This window comes from Rattus norvegicus, chromosome 1 (assembly GCF_036323735.1).
Source record: "Rattus norvegicus strain BN/NHsdMcwi chromosome 1, GRCr8, whole genome shotgun sequence".
Classification (NCBI taxonomy): Eukaryota; Metazoa; Chordata; class Mammalia; order Rodentia; family Muridae; genus Rattus; species Rattus norvegicus.
This window is the reverse complement of record NC_086019.1, coordinates 52,486,145-52,511,858: the sequence shown is the minus strand read 5'-3', so window position 1 is coordinate 52,511,858 and position 25,714 is coordinate 52,486,145. Positions and strand designations below refer to the sequence as shown.

The following is a 25,714-nucleotide window of genomic DNA, read 5'->3' as shown; positions in this document are numbered from 1 at the left end:
CACCACCAGGGCCTAGGGAGAACAGGGAAGTGGGGCAAACGAACAGTAAGAGCTGCAGGACTGAGGGGAGCATTGTGAGGGGCTTGCCTCTGGGCATGGCATAGCTATTACAAACGACTTGCTCAAGATCAAGCTAGTCAAAAATCCCAATGTGGAGAAGGGAAGGCCCGCTCAAGCTCCACTCCCAGCTGCGGTGCTATCAGCAGCTAATGGCTTATTAGGAAGGTAGATTCATTTTTCTTTGGTAGGACAGCCATAGTGGGTGGTCCAAGTGGATGGCCATACAGCCAGGCACATTTTGTGAGAACCAAAGTTAAATGTTAGAGGCTGCTGTTTACCTTTTCACTCCCCTAAACAAGATTGTTTGACCCAATTAATTATACCTGTAGGCAGGATATATGTAGGCAGGAAATATGTCAGGATAAATGGTTGCCCCTGATTGAACCTGATGGAAAATATGGTAGCCTTAGGGGTGTGCCTTTTTAAGCCTCTCCAAAATGTGACTTTGAGCTCCCATAGGCCCATATACTTGAATGCCTAGTCACCAGGGAGTGGTACTGTTTGAGAATGATTAGGAGGTGTGGATTTGTCAGAAGAAGTATAACACTGTGGGCCTTGAGTTTTTAAAAATCCATACTAGACATGCTAATCTCTCTACCTGTGGATTGGATGTAACTGCCAGGCATTGCTCCAGTGCCTGTCTGCAGGATGCTATGATTCTCACCATGACAATAATGAACTAAGCCTTCGAAACTAAGGAAGCCCTCAATTAGATTCTTTCTCTCATAAGAACTGCTTGGTCATGGTATCTCTTCACAGTAACTAGACACATAATAGAATGACTTTCTCCACCTTTTACCTAGAATGGGCACAGAGAAGGGTTATCTTGACTCTGGGTGGAAGAACAAGGATGAATGCCATTTTATAGAGGATGACCAAGAGTGGCCACTTGGATTTGCTAAAACTCAACCTTGAGGGGGAAGACCTGGCTAAGACAAATGATGGGAGACTTTCCTAGAGAAGACCAGGGATAGATCTGACCTTCAGTTCTTCTAAAACTAAGGAAGACAGCTTGTTTGTTTAGTGGGTGAGTGGCTGAGGACAAGCTGGTCCCATGCCTACAGTGGGAACTGTAATAAAATCAGAATCTATACAGGTGCAGGTAATACTACCGTGTTTCCAGCCTGCCTGAGTTCAGTGCTTTTCTCTGTGAACCCTAAGAATGTATCACATTATAATTTCTGGGCACCCACTTCAACTCGACTCCTGCTTTATTGACTGTACATTTAGCTCCTGTCCCACAAAATGTATGTGTTATTGTGTAGTAAAGAATGCGAAGAGGAACTGATGCAGACGAGAAAAATATGGTCAAGCAAGACAATCAATTAACAGTGTTAATAGCATCTTCCAAGTAGACCACTGCTGTTCTCGGTGCTTGCACAAGGCTGCTTCTGAGGTCCCCACAGACATTAAGATCCATGTATATTCAAGTTCTTTATATGAAGAGGCACAGTGATCAGTGTAACCGTCACTTATCTTCTACGTATGTGAAACCAACTCTTGCCTGCTTATAGTGCCTAAATGGTACACAAATGCTCCATCAGTTGTTATGCATAGGGAATTTTGACAAGACAAAAAGGCTGTGTATTCAGCATAGACATAATCTTTGATCTGCGTATTTTTCATCCATGGTTGTCTATATCTGCAAATGCCAACCTCATGGACAGAAGGCCAATCTCACCTCTTTCTTTCATTTGCTGTCAACCAAGCTATAACCCTTTTTGGATATGCATTTCTCTACCATGCTGACGTGTGAAGATTTTTTCTAAATAAAGAAGGATGAAGACTAAGCACAACAGAATCAGAGGTCTAAGGAAGGCTAAGGCATACGTGATGGTAGGTTCAGAACACACTACCAAGAATGTTACACACTGGGGTTGGGGATTTGGCTCAGTGGTAGAGCGCTTGCCTAGCAAGCGTAAGGCCCTGGGTTCGGTCCCCAGCTCCGAAAAAAAGAATAGAAAAAAAAAAAAAAGAATGTTACACACTGAAACACGATGGACACCGGACAGTGTCTGATTCGGAATCTGGCTCTGTCCCTCAGTATCCAAAGGGCTTGTTTTCAGGTGTAGGGGTTTTCTAGGACATATGGTAGGTTCTCATGTGAGAGGTGTCCTTCCTACAACTCGAGGAAGGGAACGTAGGGTTTTTGTTATTGTTGTTTCGTTTTTAATGTTGTTAAAAATTTACTTTATTTTTGTCTCAGAAATTTTTATTTTTTTATTATTTTATTTATTTATATTCCAGCCATTGACCTCCCCCCTCATATCCGCTCCCACAGTTCCTCTTCCAATTCCTCCTCCCCCTTGCCTTCAAGAGGGTTCTCCTACCACCACCAGGCCTCCTCCTTCTCTGGGGCCTCAAGTCTCTGGAGGATTAGGTGCATCTTCTTCCACTGATGCCAGATCATCTGCTACATATGTTCCGGGAGCCTCAGACCAGCCCATGTATGCACTGGTCGGCGGCTCAGTGTCTGGGAGCTCCCTGGGGTCTGGGTTAGTTGAGACTGATGGTCTTCCTATGGGGTCGCTCTCCCCTTCAGCTTCTTCAATTGGAAAGGAACATTCTTATCCTCATGGTCTCCTAGCAATAGATACTCTTGGTTTACCCAATGCTATTTGTCCACAGATGTTCACTTTTCACCAATTTTACATCATGATCACCCAGGATTAATCTCTTCTCTAGGTCCTCACGGAGTAAATCTGTAGGCTTTCCTCTGGCCAATCGGTCATTTGAGTCAGGAGTGTCCTCCTGAACCTAGGAATGAGAGGTGAAGGTCCCTCTTCCTACAGTGACAGTGCAAGCTTCCTGCCGTCGGAATCTGGACCTGGTTATATACCGTCCTTCAAAGCATGCTAAGCTGTATAGTAAGTAGCCTTGAGATATTCTACTCGTGCAATGAAAAAGGAAAGTTTGATCTATTTGTACTTTGTCTGCTATAAATCTCACAAGGTTTGCATTAAGGAACGGGCAAATATTTTGTGGTGTTAATTTTAGGAATCAAAATAAATGACAACACATGTCATATAGTTAACTACACATCTGTAATTGTGTAATTGTGATTTCTAGTATAGTATTTGGGATATCTAGTTGATTTCTCAAATGCCCCCCTTTCCTTGTTAATTTATGTGGCAGACTGTAGAGCAAGTAGCTACCTTTAGAATTTCCAAACACCATGAAGTATTGCGTGACTTAAAATTCCTTCTCACTTTATTTTTCTCGTGACTAATTGGGTCCCTGCACGGAGGACAGCATCACCAGTGACTTTGCTACATCTAACAAACTGAAGCCATCAAAGGACGTGATGGATGGTGGAATGCTCAGAGCCGACAAACAAGCACTGCGCATGCTCAGCTCTCAGCTCCTCCTCCTCTCACTTCTCATTGCACAGCTGCCACAGGAGATGCTTCCGTGTTTATACAAAGAACAGTACATGGTTCTGCAGATTCTTCTGATTTGCTCTCCAAAGGCTAGGCTGAGCCGGGGTTGTAACTAGCTCTTGCGTGACCCTGAAGATGTGGACCTGGGGCTTCCATATCAGGAGGTGTCTGTCCGTGGCTCTGGTTTGAGTGGACTGCGTCCCTCCGGCTTGCTTCACACATCTGCTTAGGAGCACGGGCTTCATTTCCAAAAGAAAAGGAAGGGGACTTACCTGGTTATTTAGGCTTTTCTTTATTTAAAGTGAAAAGTACTGTTCACAGATGAAATACATATTTGCATATGGTCATAAAATATTTACATGGAAATATACAAAATGCAGTAATTTATGATCCCTTAATTAGTCTTTGAGTGGAATAAGAACCTAATGAAATGGAATTTGTTAATTCATTAGTGTTGGGCTATAACTCTGGCACCGTTTTTCAGTAATTAATAGGACCTGAAAAGAACATTGTTTGGTTTCATTGCATTTCCCCCTTTAACACTTTATTTGGTGTGAGCTTAGTACATTTTAAGAAGTAAAAAGTATCTTATTCAGTCATTTTATTAAAGCATATCCTCAGGCCACACCATGAAACTACACTGCATCATCCCACCACCCTGCATCCCACTACACTGCATCCCACCACACTGCATCCCACCACACTGCACACCACTACACTGCACCCCACTACACTGCATCCCACCACCCTGCATCCCACTACACTGCATCCCACCACACTGCATCCCACCACACTGCACACCACTACACTGCACCCCACTACACTGCATCCCACCACCCTGCATCCCACCACCCTGCATCCCACCACCCTGCATCCCACCACCCTGCATCCCACCACCCTGCATCCCACCACACTGCATCCCACCACCCTGCATATCACTACACTGCATCATCCCACCACATTGCACCCCACTACACTGCATCCAACCACACTGCACCCCACTACACTGCATCCCAATACACTGCATCTCACTACACTGCATCCCACCACCCTGCATCCCACTACACTGCATATCACTGCACTGCATCATCCCACCACACTGCACCCCACTACACTGCATCCCACTACACTGCATCCCACCACACTGCATCCCACTACACTGCACCCCACTACACTGCATCCCACCACCCTGCATCCCACTACACTGCATCCCACCACCCTGCATCCCACTACACTGCATCCCACTATACTATATCCCACTAACTGCATCCCATTATACTATATTCCATAAAACATATATGCACAGACATACATGCAACCAAGACACCCTCATAGACATAAAATAAAAATAAACTCAAAAGCCTATTTTAAGATGAATTGACATGTGGACAGCTGCTTGCTGAACAGGTGAGGTAGAAGGGGGAGGTGGTATACTGGGTATATTTGAGAAAGAACCAATGTGAGAGACAGCTATCAGGTAGGAATCTACATACAAAATGACGGTTGCTATATAAAGTTGTTTGGGAATCCATATAGTATTGTGACGTATTAATAACACACAGAATTTCTTAGCACCGAGATTTCATCAATTTCAGTTATATTAGTTGCTGTCTCATTGATGTCAACAGATACTGAACAACAACTTAAGGGGGGGGGGACTTTACTCTTGGTCGCAATCTGAGAGGATATATCATCTGTCACAGCAGAGAAGGTACAGCACTGGCAGCTCAGCAGTGAAGGGAGAGCAAGGCTGCTTGTTCACACCTTGATAGACTAGGAAGGACAGACAGATACAGCAACGTCTCTGTGGCTTCCTCCTTTCTTCTTTTATTCAGCCTGGGGTTGGTATTGTCTACATTCAAGAACAGTCTTACCAAAATGGGTGCGTCACCTGCGTATTCTCAGTCCTTTCAGGTTGACAGAGCCCACAGAGATACTCTATAGAGAGCATATTCATCCATTTACAGAGCTTGTGGGCTCCATGAACTAAGCTAAAATGTAATATTATTGACAGGTCAAGACATTGCTGAGAATGTCTTCTCCTTCATTTGTCTTCCATTTCCCCAGGGTAGCCGCAGACCTCAGTCATCAAGATCCACACTTCTTCTTCACAAAACGAACGATCTGCTAAATTGCTGTTCGAGATTTGAAGCTAGTCTCAATTGTTAGTTTATTAAATGCAATAAGTTACAATAATGAAGTGTTAAAATTATAACCCACATGGGCAAGAAAAACTAGCGATTCCCAAATAGAATTATAAAAATCTTAACTCTTGTGTTTTTTGACTTGTGGTTTTAATATCTGCAGTCTAGTCACTAGCACGTCTCATAATACATTTACAAAATATAAAGAATAATGAGCACAAATGAGCAATCCCTTCGTGTATACATGAACATGTTTTCATTACCCAAGTGACTCTTCACCATGGCAGTTAGTATATCTGAAGCAGTTCTTTCAAGGAAGGAAAATGTTTTAACAGCTAAATTTTCTCTAATCTAATGTTATACTGTCTTTTTGAAAAAAAATACTTCGTAATTTTTTTCAAAAGTCATAGGAGGTTTTCTAACTGAGATGCTGTTAAAATATGTTTTTCAATGGATGGACAATGTCAAGAAATTCGCCATTCACAGGAAAGAAATCAAAAGGCAAAGGTCTCCTTCAGATAGTCCTGACCATCTTGATTTGCTGATAAAATTTTATAGAGTGACAATTGAACTCCTAACTTCAGACAAAATTAGGGATAAGGCATATAACATAAAACAGATAATATATAACATAATATATACACACAAATATTGCATGCATATAAAGCCAATAGGTTGCAGTTAGCACATCCTTAAGTCTTGTTGTTATGACTGTCTGAAGCAAAAAATAGTATCTTGTCTCAGCTTATGCATGTGTGCAAATCACATACACAGGTATTTGATATACATTATCTAGCTGCCTTTAACAAGCAACTTCCTGAGAAATAAACAACATGCTTTGTGTTTATTACAGTGACTTCTTTATATCAGGGTAGTTCCACAGTTGGTCTCACACTAGGAAACGATTGAATCTCAGCTTTCTGTGGCCAAGGTAAGACACTAATGTATCTAAAAGAAACTTCCAGAATTAATGGAAAGTTCTCTGATTGACATGCTCACAATTTATCAATACCAGATACAAAGTTTAAAAATGATCCATGTCTCTCCTCCAAAGTAAGAGGGCGGGTTTCAAGATACTAAAGGAAGAAGTAACTCAAATCTTCTAGCCGGGATGCCAGAGCATGAACACAAAGTAAAGATGATCAGCCCAAGTCTGAGGGATTCCCAAGAAAAGGCAAATTTAAATTCACATCACAGTAGCTAAAAATTAACATGTAAATATGAAAGAAACTTAAAAGGAGCAGATTCAAGTCATATAATCCAGCACTGCCAGTAAGAAAAGCCATTACCTAAAAAAGTAGATATGAAAATAATCACCATCATATTCTTTGAAGAAACAAGAATAAATTAGAGGAAGGATATTTGTCAGAAATAAACTGGAGAAAATTTCAAAAGACAATGTAAAGAAAGTAAATAAAAGGAAGGGGAACCATAGTGTTATAAAGGGATACAGGGAGCTAGACTAGGAGAACTAAATGAGATGGGAATGGGAGGGGAACTAGAATATAGCGTTATGAAGAGATATGGGGAAGCTAGACTAGAAGAACTAAATGGGACGGGGATGGGAGGGTAGGGTGAAAGAGGAACTATGAGAAGGGACCGCTAACACAAAAGTTTTTCTGAGAGGCCATTTGGAAGCCTACCATCATAGATGCATGCCAAAATATGTACATAAGTGTTAGGAATTTAAATGGAGTCGCCACATGATGGGGTGGGACGGGGGGAGAGAATGTCACACTTTGAAATTTTATGCCACCAAATAAAACCTCCCAGGCCATGAATGGGTTACATCTTGGGGAGTTGTTTGTCAAAGGGATCCCATAGACCTCCCTATACATCACAGCGTAGTGCCAAGACTACTGGTTGCTCTCCATAGCCTAACAAGAAGGCCCTGCAGCTGAAGACACATTCATATCACTGAGCATAGAGCTGGTGCCCAGTAGAAGTTTCACCCTTACTGACTAGAGTTCATGGTTTTGGAAGGTACTTTACGTGCTACCAAAGGAGAAATGTAGTCAACAATATCACTCAGCTATGAACCCACGTCCACAGCAGTGTCTCATCAGCGTTATTGATTGCTGTAGTAGTAGAACAAAAGTTAGGGAGCAAATCACCTTTTGATTGGATCTAAAGCCCAACCCATGAGATGGAGCACATGTCTGAGTCTGCTAGAGTAGCCAAGACCTGAGACTAGACAGGGAAACTTATATCATTCTGCTAAAGGAACATAGCAACAAAATGGTATTTAATGCCATATCACTATATTCATAGATCCATGCATTCTTCAACCCTTACCAGAGAAGCTGCTTCCTATAGTAGACGGTCTCTAACATGGAGACACTCAATGAAGCACCATAGAGAGAATTAGTGACTTTGAAATGCTCAACCCTAAATGGGATATCTATGTCAAACCCCTTTTACTAGGCTTAGGAATCTATGAGGAAGAGGAGGCAGAAAGACTGTAGAAGCCAGAGTTGGTGGATGGCTGTGAGCCATTAGGGGTTGGTGGATGGCTGTCTTCTCGACTCAACAGGGCTGATACTTATATCAACTTGCAGGGCGTTGACAGCACTGACATGATCTGCTCAAGTTTAAGCCAGAACAAAATCCCAGCACCAAGGAGGGGAGAAGACACTGGGTCCACCCTTAACCCAGAAGCTATCAGTTTTCTCCAATGAATGCCACTGAGTGTAGCAACCACACTCCAAGGCAAGCCATGCCCAGGAGTAGTTGTCAAGCACAAAGTGGAATCCAGATATAATCTTGTGTATGTACTTATTTTGTCTTATAGGTGGGCAAGGGAACATCTGGAAGGAGTTGGGGGTTGGGAGGGAGAAAGGAATGTGGTCTAAATTTATTATATGTAGAAATGTTTAAATAAAAATATGTAAATAAATAAATTGGAAGAAGGAATTGAAGACAGGAGAAGGAAAGAGTGAACTAAAGATCTTCAGGGAGATTGAGACTAGAAGGAAAATGGATGATTTGTATTTAACAGGGGCTCAGGAGACTTTATACAGGAGTCACAGCTAGGTAAATATGTAAGTAATAATTTTCATTTCAAAATATGAAGCTGGATGTTGGAGTTAGCAATGCCTCGTTGATATTTCGGACTCACACAATACATGGATATAGATATTATAAAGATTGAGCTCCTGAAGGTCATTTTAAATACAAAATTTATTAAATGTATGTAGCAATAAAATAACTGAAGTCAGAGAAAAGCAAAAGGCCAAAATTATATTAATCTAAACAGACACAATTTATAAAGCAGTAAAATTATGACAGTCTCTCAGTTTGAAAAGTTTATCTATAGACATCATTTGGGCTCTGTCATAAAAGAAATAGCATTAAATACATACAGATTTTGAAAGGTGTAAGCTATGCAAAAAATCAATTTAAGACTTGATATGAAATGAGCTCTTTGGTATTTTAGTTTCTATTCTGTACGACATTCTCCTTAGCATCAATGCCTGCATCACCAGGTCTGGTGATGAGACTGCACAGCTTCTCTGCAATGGCATGCATTCCAATAATGCACAAACTAAATTAGACTCGGTGGTTTTAGTAAGTCCCCGAAGAAGGTCTCTGACCTGGTGTCTCTCTACATTGTAGAAAAATGATCTATTAAAAAAAACTCACTTTTTTTTCCACAGAAAAATTCCACATGCAATTGAAATTAAGAAAGCACCGTTGAGAAAAAGGGAATTTCTACAGATAGCAAGATACAAAGAACCAGCTCAAGACAACATGGTTTACAGTCAACTTGTGATTTTGCAATCTGAAGCAGTCCTTGAGAAGCAGGCAGATGCTTCCTCACTGCTCGCCTGTCTTCTGCTTCCTTCTTCCTGTTAGATGTATATGATCTGACATGGGAACGGGGGGTGGGAGAGCAAGAGGTAGCTGTTGCCAACTTGTGATGCTGCACCAGTTGGTCTTTAAGATGAACCCTGCCTTGCTTCCAGTGCATCCCCATTAGCACTGTATGTCCACTCGGCCAATCCTTATACAGGCCACAGGCAAACACTGAACAGGATGTAGAGACAGAGAGTGCTAGGAGCAGATGGCGTTTTTGTCCTATAAGTAGTGTGTCTCTCGAGTAAAATGCCATGGGTCAGAACAGAGGAGGACACAACCGAGGGACTGAGGAGACCGCAGGCGACTATGTGCCCCCTCTAGTGTTGTCTCCAGAGTCACAGAAGCTCCTGTCTGGACAGCACAGCGCACTGGATGACATGGCCACACTAGCCACCGAGGAGTCTAAGTTAGCTGCTCTGTAGAGTTCCTGAGACTACCAAAACTTAATCCTGGGCAGTAATAGTAGATCCGTATTAAGGAAAGTACGAGAGCTTAGGAAAACTCTTGCCAAAGCTTAAAAAGGGATAAGAGAAGAAAATGTGAGTGGCAAGATAGCAGTGGAGGGACAGAACCGTGGAATCCACACATTACATTGTTCTAAGAATGAACTGGAAAATGTGTGATCAAAATAACAATCCACGATCTTACAAAAGACGGAAGACTTCTAATAAAAGATAATAAATCTGCAATGCTGATGCAGGAAAGCAATATTAACAAGTTTTAATTATCAAAAATAGTGTGGTGACTCAGTGAGCTTGCCAAACAGTATACACACAAGGCAAACAAGAGCAGGCTTTCAGAAGTGACCTGAAAACCAGCCTGCTTTCAATTTCTTGCATTTATAAGTAAGGATACAACGATGTCACATTCTGCAGAGATAGGGAAGAACGCCATTCTCATTTAAGAAGGTGATTAACTGAAAAACTACATATTAAAATGGATTTAAATGTTAAATAACAGCATTTGATTTTTATGAAGTTGCTTAAAGATAGGCATGAAAATAGAACTGTACCTAAACAAGAACCTAAGATTGGAAATGCATAGCTTAGGAAATGTGGGTTCCCATTCAGCCTAAAAACCAAGTTTGAAAACTGTATAGGGTAATGTGCTATGGGAGATGTCTTACACTAGGGGTTGAAGATTATTAACATTTAATGATTTTGTATAGTCGTACATTTTTTCTAACAAGAAAAATATGTGCTTCATCTATAATGAACTATGAAGACTTCCTAACCCCCCCCCCCAAGACACACTGACAAATACTCTCACATGGTTGGACATCTCGCCATGAGAATTACTATAGGGAAAGCCATGCACAGTGCTAATAAAGTACAGACACATATGGAGATGTATATTTTCCAAAGGTATCAGTAATTAAGCTACATATTAAAAGATGGCTGTCAGCCAAGCACCTAGGCACAGTTCTGTGAGTCTACGCTTGGGGATGAGGAGGCAGAGGGACCCTAGATCCTAGGCCAGCCTGGATTATATGATAAAACCTTGTCTCAATTTTTAAAAAAAAAATTAAAACCTGAGCTTGAAATACCATTAATTCATTCAAATGATATTCTTATAACAAATTCACATCTAAATTACTATAACAATTTCATATGCTACATATATGAATACTGTTATATTTAATTTATGACATATTTTACAGAATAAATATTACAGTTCTAGCTTTAAACTGCATATATTTGCCCTTTCTGTATTAAATTGTTTAACACTTAAAATCCTAAAATGGCCTGTCCCATCAATGATGGTCTCTTAAGCCAGTCTTTCAGGACTCCTTGAAACTTCTCACATAACACTTTATCCCATGAAATTGACATAAAAACTATCTGAAGGAAAAAGACCAGCAGAACATGCTGGGATATATTTTATTTTCTGTCTACATTCTGTCAGTTTCCAATTAGTCTACTGTAAGCATGTTTACCTTCAGAGTAAAGAATAAAGTGTGGACACAGTTTACATACTACAAAGAAGTGACAAACATGGCCTCTGTTATGACATCAGTGACACAGAAGGTGAGGTGAGTTGGAAATGCTTCCAGAAATGTTGCAACTACATTCAGTAAGGGGTAGCAAGATGAGTTGTGCATTCTTTTATTCTTCAATGTTTTCATATATTATAAGATAAACCTGTATACATTTCATATTAAGAACAAGAATTTATATTAGTAATAACAGTTCCCATGTGATTTTTCAGGAATATGTGTTCAACTGAGTAGTCTATCAAAACTGATTTTCACATGAAACTTACAAGGTCAGGACAGCCTTTTTGATAAAGATAGAAAATTTTCCTAAAATTGTTGCTTCAGAAATGGATTAAATAATTATTTGTCAATATTTGATTTATATTTCACCTGAAGGAAAACTAAAAGCAATGCAGAATACCACACCTGAAGTCATACTCCATGTCTGGAGTTTCTGACCACTGTAAAGAACCAACATGAAGCAATGACATACTTTTTCATTGTCAACCTGTCAACCGGATTCCCTTTGGAATCTGTAGAACAACTTGTGATCTGCACGATGCTTTAGTAAGGGGTGATGGCGAGGGAGGTAAGACAGGCTGGGAGCTGTTCCTGAAATAACAGAGTGGCCTGGAACCAGAGATTCAACTTCCAGGCAAATACAGAAAATGTATCAAAGAGCTCTCTGTGGCTCCAGAAGGAAGTTTCTGACGGGTGACAGACAGCACACGCTTTCAGTTGAAAGATTCAAGAGCCCCTACTCCTAGGTGGCAAGAGGCACTACTTGGAGGGTGGCAGCAACTCCACTTCTTCCTGGGATTTTAAGTGACAGCAGACTGTCATGGCTACCAGCCCCTTCAAGCCATCAGCCAAGGGCTCTCTTAGTTCCCCCGCAGTGGAGCCCAGCTGGAGAAGCAGGGATGCTTTGCTGGTCTTCTGGCTGTCCATCTACAGAGATCTGCAACTCACAACCCTGCACGTTTCCTCCTGGGCCCCCGGGAATCGTGAACTGTCCTTAGCCAGTGCCCAACAAATCACTGTCAGGGAGCGGCGGTCGGCCTTCCCTTCAATCTACAGGCTCTCCCGGAGTTATAAATCAGCTCACTTCCTAGCTCGATGGGATGGCATATGCCCTAGTTTGAGGAACAGATGGAGGCTTGGGGAAAAATTGTTTCTGCAGGCTTGCTACAAGCAGGTCTCTCCCATAAAAGTGAACCATCCACACTAATTTCTAACATAAATTATGTTGGCGGCAGGGAGCACTGGCCCATTCAGCAGAAAACCTTTCACCCACCTTCAGAGGTCACCCAGCCCATCCGAATTCAAGTTATTTCTCATCCACGGCTGCATTTCTAAGCTGTGCACATTGAAGGTGGAGCGATTTATAGCAAATACAAGAATGGGATTGTGCATGAAAAAATAACTAAAAGCCCCAAGCGCGGCACTGCCCAAGAACAAAACCCCAAGCTCAGTACTGTACAATGACTGCCAAGGTCTGTTTTTCAGGATTTTGGAATGACTCTGGGTATTAATTAACCATAGGGATGGAACCATGGAAACGTGGTATCTCGTTCCTACAAAAATAAGGTGAGTTGTCACTTGTCCTGTGAAATGTGCCTTATAAATTCTACTAAATCCTGCTATCTAATGAGAACTTTTGCATTTCTCAAAAGCAACAGAAGCCCGGGACAATTCCATGAGACCATTCATCCTTCTTCATGTAAAGCCAATTATTCAACTCAAATAAATTTGCCTACACGATTTCAGAAATCAATATCAGCATTACCTTGAGGGCAACAAGCAGAACATTAATTTTTTTTTCAATCTGTAAAAAATGGAAACATTTAAGAAACTGAAGGCACGAAAGGACTAATTATAAATCAAGATTATAGGAACGAGTGACCACCCCGATGGCAAATAAATGAGGTGGCATCATGTTATAGTGTGACTTAGTTTAAAATACAACAATATATTTGGACAAGGAGCTACCATGGTTTGGGGTTGATTTTAATTGTAAAAAAAATCAGTACACACTTTAATAATAATTATATTAAGTAACTTTTTTTCCTGGTAGGAAATTATCATTTATGCCAATGAAAATAGTCATAGTGATAGGGTTTTTAAAATCCACGAAGACCAATGATGCTGAGGTGAAAAAGGATTAGGACAAAGAGAAGAAACACCAGTGGAGGACACCTGACTGGGGCTGTCACCCAACGCAGAATGGGAGGCTTGCAGGCCACATCATTCACTGGTTCTTTTAAAGGCTAGCTGAAATATCTTCATTTTTGTGCACATCATTTCCCAACTTGGATATTCAAGTCAGACATTTGTTTTCATTCATTCAGAGAGAGAAATGAGCTTGTCTCTGTCATTTTGGAAGTGAGACAGACAGAGTAAAGAGCCATTGGGAAAGCATTGGTGCATAACCTGAGGAGAGTCCCCATGATAAACGCTCATCACTGCTAGAACTACTGGTGTATTCCTGAAGCACAAAATACAATGGACTCAAGTCAAACTTCCTGCCCCGGTCTTCCTGCTTCTTTTCTCGAAGTCTGGGTCTCTGAAAACTTCCTTTTAAAATTTGCTGTGGAAAGTACTTCACAAAATATAATTAAGAATTAGAAAACAAACTTCTTTGATCTCCCATCATTAAAAAGAATGGCATTATTGTCTTTCAGACTAGGACAATGAGTCCTAGAGAATAGAGATTGGAGTTCGTGGCTGTAAGGGTAAAGCGACTACTCGGCCCTGGAGCGTTTGGGCCACATTCACGGAGCACGGGCGCCTGCTCCATGCCAGGGAGAATGCCACCTTGAAACAGGAGCTGGACCTCACCTCGAAGCACTCAGCCCGTGCTTCTCCTGGAGCTCCTTAACTATCCCACTCAGTCCTAATCCTAACCCTGCTTTCATCCTCTCAGTTTTGCTAATAAATTCATGTACCTTAGGCTTATTTTCTTTTTAAATAAAATACCATAAGGTGAATTTTAAATGAAGTGGAGTGAGTGTACATATACAGTTTACTTAGTTAGATGAATACTCATTGGTTAAAATGTGTTACAAAGGAAGATATATTTATAGTTACTCCATTAATATCAAGATATTTTATATAGAAACAGCCTCATGAGCAGAATTTTAATCAATAGTCAGCTGTATAATTAACTCATTCACCTTGAGGAATGAATTCTTTCAAGGCAAAGTTTTGATTTGCCAATGGGTCATTGAGGAGGCAAGTGGAGGCTATCAAGGCCTATTCTAACATTAACTTGCTTGTGTCTGGTCTACTGAATGTAAGTGACCACTGAAAACTATTGACATGTTAAATGACGTGTGGAGGAGCAGGAATGCAAATGCCATCGTTGGCTTTTCTCTGGAAAAGGACTTCCTGGATATTGCCATGAGGGTGGCTTCGAGGTACTAAGAGTGGGAACTCTGAGGAATACAAGTCTATGCTGGGCCTCTCCTTCTGTGATAAGTTGAGAGCTTTATGATTTTGGTGCAGAGTATAATAATTTTCCAAGAAGGCTACAGATTGTCTCTTTCTTAGGCAAATCCATGTAATATATAGGCATCCTTAAGTTGATATTTTGGAAGTTTAGTAGAGAACAAAACTTCTTAGTGTGTGCCATGTGTTGTCATGTAGCAAAGTGTCATGGGACTGAGAGAGAAGAGCTGACGTCAGATCTACTCTATCAAAATGATGATAAAATGAATGAATTTAGAGATGCTTCAGAGTACCTGCAGCTCTTTTCATCTTTAAAATGAGTGGTTTACAATATAAGATAGCTTATTTTTAAAGCTAATGTGCTTATAATATTTTCCCCACTCTTTCTTCCAAGGTCTCTATGGAAGTGACTGCTTTTAAAGAATTAATGTTAAAATATTGAATAAAACAGCAGTATGTAATCCAAAGTTATAATAAAACAATGCACTTCATAGAGCCTGTTATGATTAATATTTCCACTGGCTGCTGAGTGTGCAAAAAATGAGTTTTATCTCAAGTTTACTCAGGTGACCACCAGGTGACCTCAGATTTCTGTCTGCTCTAGAAAAGCTCTTGGAATGGGCATGAATCTAGAAAGTGAAAGCTGTAAGAAGACAAGCAAAAGGGAGTGGGAGGGGCAGGAAGAGGAAGAGCAGGAAGTGGAGGGGTAGGAAGAGGAGGGGCAGGAAGAGCAGGAAGTGGAGGGGTAGGAAGAGGAGGGGCAGGAAGAGAGGGCAGAGATGGGTGAGCTGAGGAAAACACAAGAGGGGTACTTGCAGGATCTCACCCTAGATGACTGGAAGATGGATGGTGCCTTGAGGCAGCATGGAGGGAACAACGCCCAGAAAGCTATGTGAACTTCCCCATAATTCCCTTTACAACCCAAGCTAAGCCCTTTCCACCACAGAGTGCCTTCTCCAGGCTTCCTAGTCTTCACTCTTTGCTGAAAGCAGTACACGGGAGGGGGCATGGAGTGTGTGCTGCTCTGTAACAGTTGTCTCAAGAATGTCCACATGGGACCTTTAGGTAGAGCCCCTCCCATCCCACACCAACCACTGTCCTTGTGATTCAAATTATATTAGAATGAGAAACCGAAGAATGGGAATTACAATGAGAAAACTCAAATACAGGTTTTCAACTTGTGCTGTCTGTCCTTCCTGGCGTCTGGATCGTATCCTGTGTTGTCTGTCCTTCCTGGCGTCTGGATCATATCCTACCTAGACCACCCATCTCTTCCCATTCCTGTGTTCACAATGTTTACAGTGAAGATATCAGTCACAAAATAAAATGCCCTATGTCCTGACTATTAACAGTATCAAGAGAAACAGAGAAAAGGTTACCACCAGGCTTCTTCACGGCTCCCTTAACTGGAAACAAGTGTTCCTTAGACGTATTTAAATAATTCACATCCACAAGTTTACAAAGAATTTCAGGTCTTGGCTGGTAAGCTTCCTAATTCTAGACTAGCTCTACTCAGTTTTTATTCTGAGATAAAAACTGGCAATGGTCAAGAATATAGAAACTTCTGCTATCCGTATTTTGTAATGTTTCTCTCATGTTCATCAAGAAATTATCTTATGCAGAACACACACAGATGTAACCTGCCTTCTTCTTTTTATTAATAATTTTATGTGGCCATCATTTTTCTGAGCATCAGACCCAGCCTTTATGTCTCATAGCCATAATCTTCATCTAGACTTCTCCAGCTCAATGTGGTAACCGTGTGGTCACTTAAATCAAAATTAATTAAAATGAAATAAAATTAAAACTTCAGTTTCTCAGTCTCAGTAGGCACATTTCAGAGGCTTAATGGTCACATATGGCCAGTTGTACTGCAGCAGAGTGTAAATGTGAAATGTTCCCACAATTATAGAAGCAGTGCAGGGCAATGTTCTGATCTCTAGAGATTCTATAAGGAAGAGGGTCAAGTGGACAGCCAAAGGTTTCAGCTTGCCTCACTGCTGGACATGTGGAATTAATGGGCATTTTCAGGTACACTAATGTATTCCATCAGGTCTAGATGAGGACCAGGAAGCAGAATTTGCCTAGCTCTGGTTTCTAGCCTCTGACTGCTTTAAGTAATTTATGGGGTAACTACACAGCTGCCTTTGCTTCTACAAGGCCAGTTCAGCTAATCTTGGACAAGAAGGGGATTTGATGACTTGGGCGGGCATCTCTGTACCTTACCAGAGTGGAACTGCTAGACTGAATGAGGAGGCAGCCTTAAGCATGCCTTATTGACAGTGAGTATTAGGTATTTCAAGCTACAGGGCTTTTGGAATTTTCATTGACTGATTGTACATACTCTCGGGGCATTTGGAAGTGCCTTTGAAGTCCCCAACTATCTTGAGAAGTATTGAGAAAAACCTATTCCTTCATGAGGGAAATTTGTCAGTCTACAGTGAGAAAGGTACTAACTATGGCTCAAGAAAAGACACGTGCTTCCTGGAGACCTGTTTTCTGACCATACACAGATAAATTCAGTGCAAGACCTGCTTTGTTCCCCTTTCTTATCAAAGCCCCATCCTTAGGGATGCTATACTGAGTAACTCCGCTGCTCCTAGTTAGCACCAGGTTGTGCCCACCATAGATGCACCAGGGAATAAACATGGGCACAGCGAGTGCCCACCAGCTTATGTCTCATACCATCAGGGTTTTATTCCCATGTTGTTGTCATGCTATAAAAGACCAAAAAAGTCCTGACCGACAGACAGCCACAGGTTCTGGGATGAGACATCTCTCAAAACTTACGCCATTATACAGCCCTGCTGGTCGTTTCATCTTTATCATTGCTTCTTAGCTTACTCAACCAGTCCTATAATCAATAGTGGTTTCAATACATTAATTCCCAGAAAAGAAAACACTTACCCTTATTGAATGTTGGATTTGCAAATGTAAAGTAAAAATTTCACCTTCTTATTCTTTTACTTGTAAAGATTTGCTTATGTATTTTATGTAAGTGAGTGCACCATACTCTCTTAAGACACCAGAGGAGGCCATTAGATCCCATTACAGATGGCTCTGAGCCACCATTTGGTTGCTGAGAATTGAACTCCGGACCTCTGGAAGAGCAGTCAGTGCTCTTAACCACTGATACATCTTTCTAGCCCCTTATTATTTCTTAATAATTTACTTTTATAGCCTCTTTGATGCCTCTAAATTTACATTACTAGTAGGATGAGATCAAAATAAATTTCTATTACAAATTTTCATGAATGCAATTTATGTATAAGTTGAAATTATTTAAAACATCCAAACCCATTTACCTGTAAACTATTAGAAAATCTGAATGCAGCATTAGTTAGGCTTTTTAGAAAGTCCTCTGTTTCCTTACATGAACCAGATCCTAGACAATCGAACACAAAGCCATGTGCTGAATCACATATAAATAAAGGCAATGCTGACTCATGCTAAGACTAGCATATCCTAAATACGTATACTTTCTAGAAAATTCTCTTCACAACCCATCCATTTCACAAAGCAAATCCCCCTTTAGTGGTGATGGACCAAGAGCAAGCAACAAGGCTCCTCGTCTCCTCATGTAAACATTTACAAGGAAGCTTAATAATAAAGACACCACCGTAGTTTGTCAGAAACGCACCTAAGCTCAGACGACTGCTAAAGTCTAGAAATGCTTGCCAATGAGAGAAAACACGATTATCAAGATACATTAGATAAAATACAGGTCTCCCTGGCTTCCCAAGTGTGAGGGGGAAAGGACAGTTCAATGCACGTTCCCTAGCTATTTAGCATGCTAAGTTCTTAAATTCAACTGTTTCCTGTTATTTTTACTGTTCCTCATTATGGACAGTTCCCACCTCCGGACAAAGACACTGACTCTTCAGCTCAAGTGTCAGCTGCTTCTCTTAACTGATGATGTTTGGCCTGAACCTTTTGTTTTCCTCAAGCCGATGTGATTGATACTCAGACTCCTGCACTGGCTTGGCTGTCTTTGGGCGGAGAGGCCCTTTCAGCTGATAAATATCACCAAAAGCAGAGTTGTTCATAACAAAAATAATTAAATAGCAGAAGCAGTTAGAGATAGCATCCATTCCTCAAATTAAATGTAAAAGCCTTCTCCCGCTAGAGACTGGCTTGTTTTCACAAGTCACGTCAGCAAGTCTTGGAAAAGAGGCACGGCCACATTAAAATGGAGTCATTAGGCAATACATTTATTTTGAAGCCAATTAACCTTTTGTCGTGAAAGTGTCTGTGCTGTAATGGCTTCGCTGGCCGAGGTCAGCCTCTAACAGGCAAGGATGACAGCCCCGTCCTGGCTGATGCCGGGATAGAGGGGCCGCCTTCTTGTGTATTCCACTCTGCATCCCAGGGAGCGTACAGCCCTGACCTATCCATTTAGGTAATTAAAGCTTCCATTTGGAAGTGTCCTGGAGGAAGGTGAAATCTGGGGGAGATAAATGGCTGTTGCTCTCTGCATCCAGCCGCCAGGTCCACCATTTGATGGACTGCTGGAAACAGGCCGGGCTGCCAGGCTCTCATAAAAATAGAGATGAATTGGACCGCGGACAATTCTCTAAGGCAAAGCAACTCTGTCATTTTCTTCTTTGAGGGCTATAATTTAATTGTTAGTCAAGGTGGACGGCTGACACAGGGGGCCCTAAAAGCTCTCCCACCGCCATTTGTTTGCTGAGAAATTACTCGAGTTTATTTACTTAGCATCCAAGTTTGTTTGGCATTGGGGTGTCACTCCCACAAGCAGCAGCTGGCTGTCACAGCTGTGCCCAGGACAGGACTTACCTTCCAGGCAATTTTGTTTCCTTTCGAGTCATGCTCAAGGGCGATTGGGAAGTCTCCTCGCTCATAAAATTTTCGGAATGCGGTGGGTTTGGTCGGCCTTTCTTTAAATGCCCCTGCGGCTGGAGGACCCCGCACCTTGAAGGGAAACAAAGATACTCTTTAGCTTTTAAAATAGGCTTAAAATAAAATAAAAGCTTTGGGGAAAATATGCTTGAAATAAAGTCTAAACTGCTTACCCAGGGACGACAGAAATCTCACATTAACATACACATATTGGAGGCTACTTTGTTTCAAGTTACTTTAGAAAGCATGACTATAAAGGCCACTTTAATGTCTTTGTGTGAGGAAGAGAAACCAGACTTTAAGGTACGTTCAATACAGTTTAGAGTGTTAAAAATGGGTAATAACTTTTATGTTATAATTTCTAATAACTATAAATTTGACGCTCAAATCTGATAATATATGTTGTTGGGAGGTGATGAAACAAATTAAAATATTTCCTTTAAATTTTCTCTTGATTTTATATATGTGTGTGTGTGTGTGTGTGTGTGTGTAAAATAATGTTAATATAAATATTCACAACAAAACTATAGCGTAATAGGGTATTATATAAAATGAGTGCTAAATTAACAAGGTTATCAAGAAGAAATGTGATTGACTCTGTATGCATATAAGATGCATTTGCTAATCTCAGTTCACCAGGAAACAATATTAGAATAAATTATGTGAGAAACTCTCTCTCCCCAAACTGCATTCTTCATTATAAGAAATGCTTTCTGAAGAATTATTGATGCTGAGTGTTATCTTTTAAATCTTCATTATCTACATCCCAACTAACCTAACTAAACTGAATGTTACCCTATGTATAAAACTGCAATCCACTCAATTGTTACAGTATAGATGGGCAGAGCATGTTCATCCTTATTATAAAAAAGTAAGGACCAGCCATTTCATAGACCATTTTATTAGAATCACAATTGTTTTTTAACAATATGAACAAATAAACAAATAATTTAGCTTAATTTGATTTGTTATCTTAATTTTTAATTAATTGTTAATCTCAATTTTTGTTAAAACTTGAATTTTGATGAATATATTATCATGCAGTAATGTCATAAAGTACAAGATATCGAGTGACTACTGTCTCTATTGTATATATGAAAGTATTTGGAGCTCTGGGAGTTTAGGATGCAGGCTTGCAGAGCACTGACTGCTGGCAAGTAACTAACCAATGGGAATCCTCTGGAAGAACCAGTGTTTCTTCCCTAAGATATGAAATTCACTCAGAAAAACAAAAACAAACACAATCAATCAAACAAACAAAAACCAGCCATGCACATCCAGAAGCTATGTCTGCACAGGTTTCTGAGCCCTGAGCTGAACACAGAGGAGACCGCTTTCCATCCCATTGTTACCACTGGGACTGCACCGCTGAGAGAGACCCCTGAGCTGAGATGCTGGACTTTCCTGCCTCACCAAATACTAAGTTTTGAGGACTGATTGACGTCTAATTTTCTTTCATTTAGCCAAGAAGTTACTTTAAAAAATTATCATTACCAAATTAGCACCATTTTAACACCATAAGGAAAGCTGATAGAATAGAATATAAAAAGAGAATACTTGGCCAGAGTAAAGGTGCCATGAAAGCACATGTATTTTCTGAAAATTATAGTTCTGATAGGCACACCTGAATTGTTAGAGTGTGAGGATGTGTGTACTGTTATTTCAGAGTCCTTAGATGACTGGGTAGAAAAGTCCTGATTACTTTATTTTCTTATTTGGCTATTATTTGAGATAACTCTCGATGCCTATGCACTGGGAGGAAGTATTACAGGAACCCTATGTATTCTGTACCCAGTTTCCCTATAGTGTTATGTTGAGAAGCTGAGACTGGTTCACAGTTAAGCTACTGACATTGGCACGAGTCCCGTTTCCCTTAGGCAGCCGCACCCTTCTGTATCAGTCCCAGTCTGGATTCTCCTTTGGACAACAGTTTTCTCCTCCTCATTTCTAGAGTTTGGTTCTTCCAAGGATCATACAGTACAGAACTGTTGGGATTGACTCCCCATCCATACAAGTTCCGGAGATTCACATACATCATATTTTTCAGAAGTTTAATATTTTTAATTTGGGAGAGTATTCTGTGCCATGGGTATACCACAGTATGTTAAACATTCACCATTAAAAATATCAGGGTTAAATATATTCTTTGGGGGGATAGCATGACTAAAAGCGTACATTTTTTGTAGGTGGTCAGTATCAAGTAACAAGAGAGTTTTCCTACTTTTTCCTCTCTTTTCCTTTTCCCAAGTTTTTTTAAAATTATGGATAAATACTATTTTTTTGCCAAATGTGGGATCATTTTTACATTGATTAATATGTTTGTGTGATTTTTCTTTTGTCATCTTTGATAATGAAGGTTTGAGATTTGGGAAATATAAATTCAATTTCCTTAAGGTACACAGATATTCACATCATGTTTCCTATTGTACAGTGGTTCATATTTCTGAGGTTCATATTTCCCATTTCATGTAGACTATCAAAATGTCTGCAGGAGATGTGATGGTGTCCATTATTCATCTCTGAGACATGGAGATTCATGTCTCTCTCTCAGTCTTGGGACATGCTTGCTGGGTCTCTATGGAGACTCATTCTTTACCTCAATGTTGACTCTAGAGTTTGTGAGGTGTTTTGTTTGTTTTTAAAAAATTGATTCACAATTATCTTTCTATTTTTTAAATGGAAGCTTAAATGATTGATTAGAGATTTCCCCTATTCTTCAATGTATGCGTGTACTGCTGTAATTTTCTCTGCCAACACCCTTAGTGATGGCTTACAAGTCTGTTAGGTAGCACGGCGTTTTCACATAGTCCAATGATTTAAAAAATTTTCCTGGATTTCTGTGGATTTTCTAGGTTTATTTGCATGATTTCAGCTTTTTAAAGTTGGCTGAGGTTTGTGTTAATGCGATACATATTCAGTAGCATGCATGTATGTTCTGCGGTCACTGCTTGAGGTGCTCTGGATAGTTTGATTAGGCTCTGTTCTAGTTAGACTTCTACTTCTGTGATAAACAGTATGACCAAAATCAAGCTGGGCACAAAAGGGTTTATCTCAGTTGTAGTACATCACCAAGGCAAGTCAGGGCAGGAACTCACGGCAGGAACCTTGGAGGCAGGGATGGAGACAGAAGCCTATGGATTGCTTACTGTGTTTATTTTCATGTGATGCTCAGCCTGCTTTTTGTCAAAACCCAGGACTAACTGCCCAGGGGCGTCACTGCTTATGGTGTGCTGTCCTTCCCACATCAACATTTGCCAAGAAAAGGCCCTATAATTTCATATACAGGTAACCTGACAGAGGCAATTCCTCCACTGAGATTGCCTCGTCCCAGATATGCGTAGGTTTGCAGAAAACAACCAGCTTGGTCCTGCTTCCTGAAAGTCCAGTGTCTCTGTATTCTTGGGATTTTCCAACCATTGTTTTTAAGTTGTTGAGAGAGGAGTTGCTCCAACTATAATCGTGGATTTGCCTAATATACCACATATTCTATGCATACTTATTCACATATTTGGCCACACTCTATTCCAATATATACATACACGCTTAGAACTTCTATGACTTCTTGGTAGAATGACCATTTTTACTATGTATTGCTTCTAGACAGACAGACATTTCATTATGCCCTGTTGGTCTTTCACAATTTTTCTTTAAAGTTTTCCTTACTTAAAATTCTTATAGCCACACCATTTTTTCTGTTTTTTTTTTTTAATAAGCAGATTGGGATACTAAATATATTTTAACATGGACTTTTTAGTGCCGGAGTTAGGAGAAAGACGGGAGTTCTGCAAAAGTAAGATATATATTAGCACACAGAAGAGAGTGAGCCCTCTCTTCCTGTGAGTTCCTTGGATGTATTTAGAGCTACATTTTGATGTGTCAGTGTTTGAGCATGTATCACCATGAAGCTTTTTGATTGGTCTGAGGGTACTATTATATGTGAATAACCTCCCTCAGTTCTTGGCATTGTTAGCCATTCTTACAAAATACAGAAATCTTACATCCCTACATGTTCTATTATTAGCTAATCATATTATAATCACCTAAATTTTTTCTCTACGTGATTAAGAGCCACCTCAGAGACTTTTACAACTCCTTCTTCAACTGGCAAACATAATTCCCAAATCTTAGAAGGCAGGGCCCTTGGGTACAGCTTACTCTTCCCAACAACCTCACGTCTCCCAACCTCAGTGTTTAGCATTTTGTTTGCACTTACACCTTTCTCATCAGCCCTTCCCCCTGGGATGTCCCTAAATTCTTTCTTTAATGCTTCCTTTCTGATGTGAGAGCTCTCTTAGACATTCTCTCAAGGAAGAAATGCTGAGAACACATTCTCGTACTTTCCCGTCATCTGAGGGTGACCTAGTTTCTTCATTCAGAAACAATATTTCAGCTGGTTACAGCATTTGCAGCTCACAGCTCTTTCTTTCAGACCTCAAAAGACACAACAGTGCTTCCAAGTCGCCTCCATGGCTGCTGGAGAGAAGTCATCCTTCCAAATGTCTGGCTATTCTCTAAGTGCCCCTCTGTTCTTCCTTGTATCTGGTGTTCAGAACTGTGATTGCCTTGGTACGCACTTCTGTAGAGAAGTTTTCAGCTCCTTGGTGAGTCCACACATTGTTGCTCACCTGCTGAAGCTGGATGCCTTTCAGGTCTGACTTCTTTCCTTCCTTCTTTTAGATCCTGAAGATGCCAGGCTTACATTTGCATTATCCTTTAACCCTTCTCTGTCTGTAGCTTAGGTTGGATGACTTCTGCTGCTTCATCCTCATGTTTGTAGATTCTCGCTTCTCCATTCTAAAACTTCCACTTGATCCTTCTTTACTTGATGAGACTTTCTATTTTCCTACTGTTCTCACCCTGACCCTACCCCAGAAGCATCTTTAGCAATGGGTGAGTCATTTAAATTCTTTCTTAACACAAATCTAACTGTGCTGCTGCTCTGATGCTGATATGTATTGATTGGATTTTCATTCTCCTTGATGTCTTGCTGAGTTTGGATGCGATATGAACGTCTAGCAATTTTATATTATGAAACGCCGTTTCCTTTCTTTCCTCCTCATGTATTTCATTCCCTTGTTTAACATCCACCTCCCTCCCTTGAATGCTAGCGTGGCTTCTTTCATCATGGAGAGGAGACAGCTCAAGAAACCCATAAGAAATGGGGGCTGGAGAGATGGCCCAGTGGGTAAGAGCACCGACTGCTCTTCCAGAGGTTCTGAGTTCAAATCTCAGCAATTACATGGTGGCTCACAACTATCTGTAATGAGATCTGATGCCCTCTTCTGTTATGTCTGAAGATGACTACAGTGTACTTATATATAATATATAAATCTTTTTTTAAAAAAGGACTCAAAATGTTATAGGACCGAGGAGGTCCCTCCCCAAGGTTATACTTATATAAGCTATACGCAGTTGCCAGGGAGGCAGCTTTTTTGAGTTTTCATCCATGTGAGAGTGGGCTTGTGTTTTAGTCCCCCATGTTCCTACATGGAACTCCAGTGAACTCATTGCTTCACTAAGCTGGACATTGGTAGAACTGTTGGTTTGTTCAGCTGTCAGTGCCCTGTGTGCAGTGACAGGTGTCTGCATGCATGTCTCCATGAGAAGCACAGCTAGATAAGCACTCTACTACTGACTTGTGGCCCCAACCTGAAAAGGGCACATTTGAAGCGCTCCATTTAAATATCTCTGCCGGGATGTGGGATAGAGCTCTGTATTAACAAAATGGGATTAGAAGTATTCATACCTGCTTGGTTCCAAACAAAGGATTTATTACTCATACTGAGAAAGGGAGTGGGTTCCAGCACCCTTGAAGTACCATGAGCTCCCTGATTTAGGAGCAAAGGTAGTACTCCATTCCTAGTATCACACATGGTGGGCTGACCTCACTGGACAGAGTGCAACTTCTACCTCTTCACTGTGTGTCCTCTTGTGCTCCTCTGGTAGAAAGGAGGGCAAGTATCTTACTCCTAATAAGTGGGATGCAAGTA

At 40.7% G+C, this 25,714-nt stretch overlaps 1 protein-coding gene across 1 annotated transcript in view; it reads right to left on the bottom strand.

Moving 5' to 3' along the window:
• Pacrg (parkin coregulated) overlaps positions 1–25,714 on the bottom strand; it is a 422,883-nt gene that overhangs the window by 341,414 nt on the left and 55,755 nt on the right. Inside the window, exon 2 of the mRNA NM_001389238.1 lies at positions 19,662–19,796. Within this exon, the coding sequence (NP_001376167.1) occupies positions 19,662–19,796 (135 nt within the window). The remainder of the gene's footprint in view (positions 1–19,661; positions 19,797–25,714) is intronic.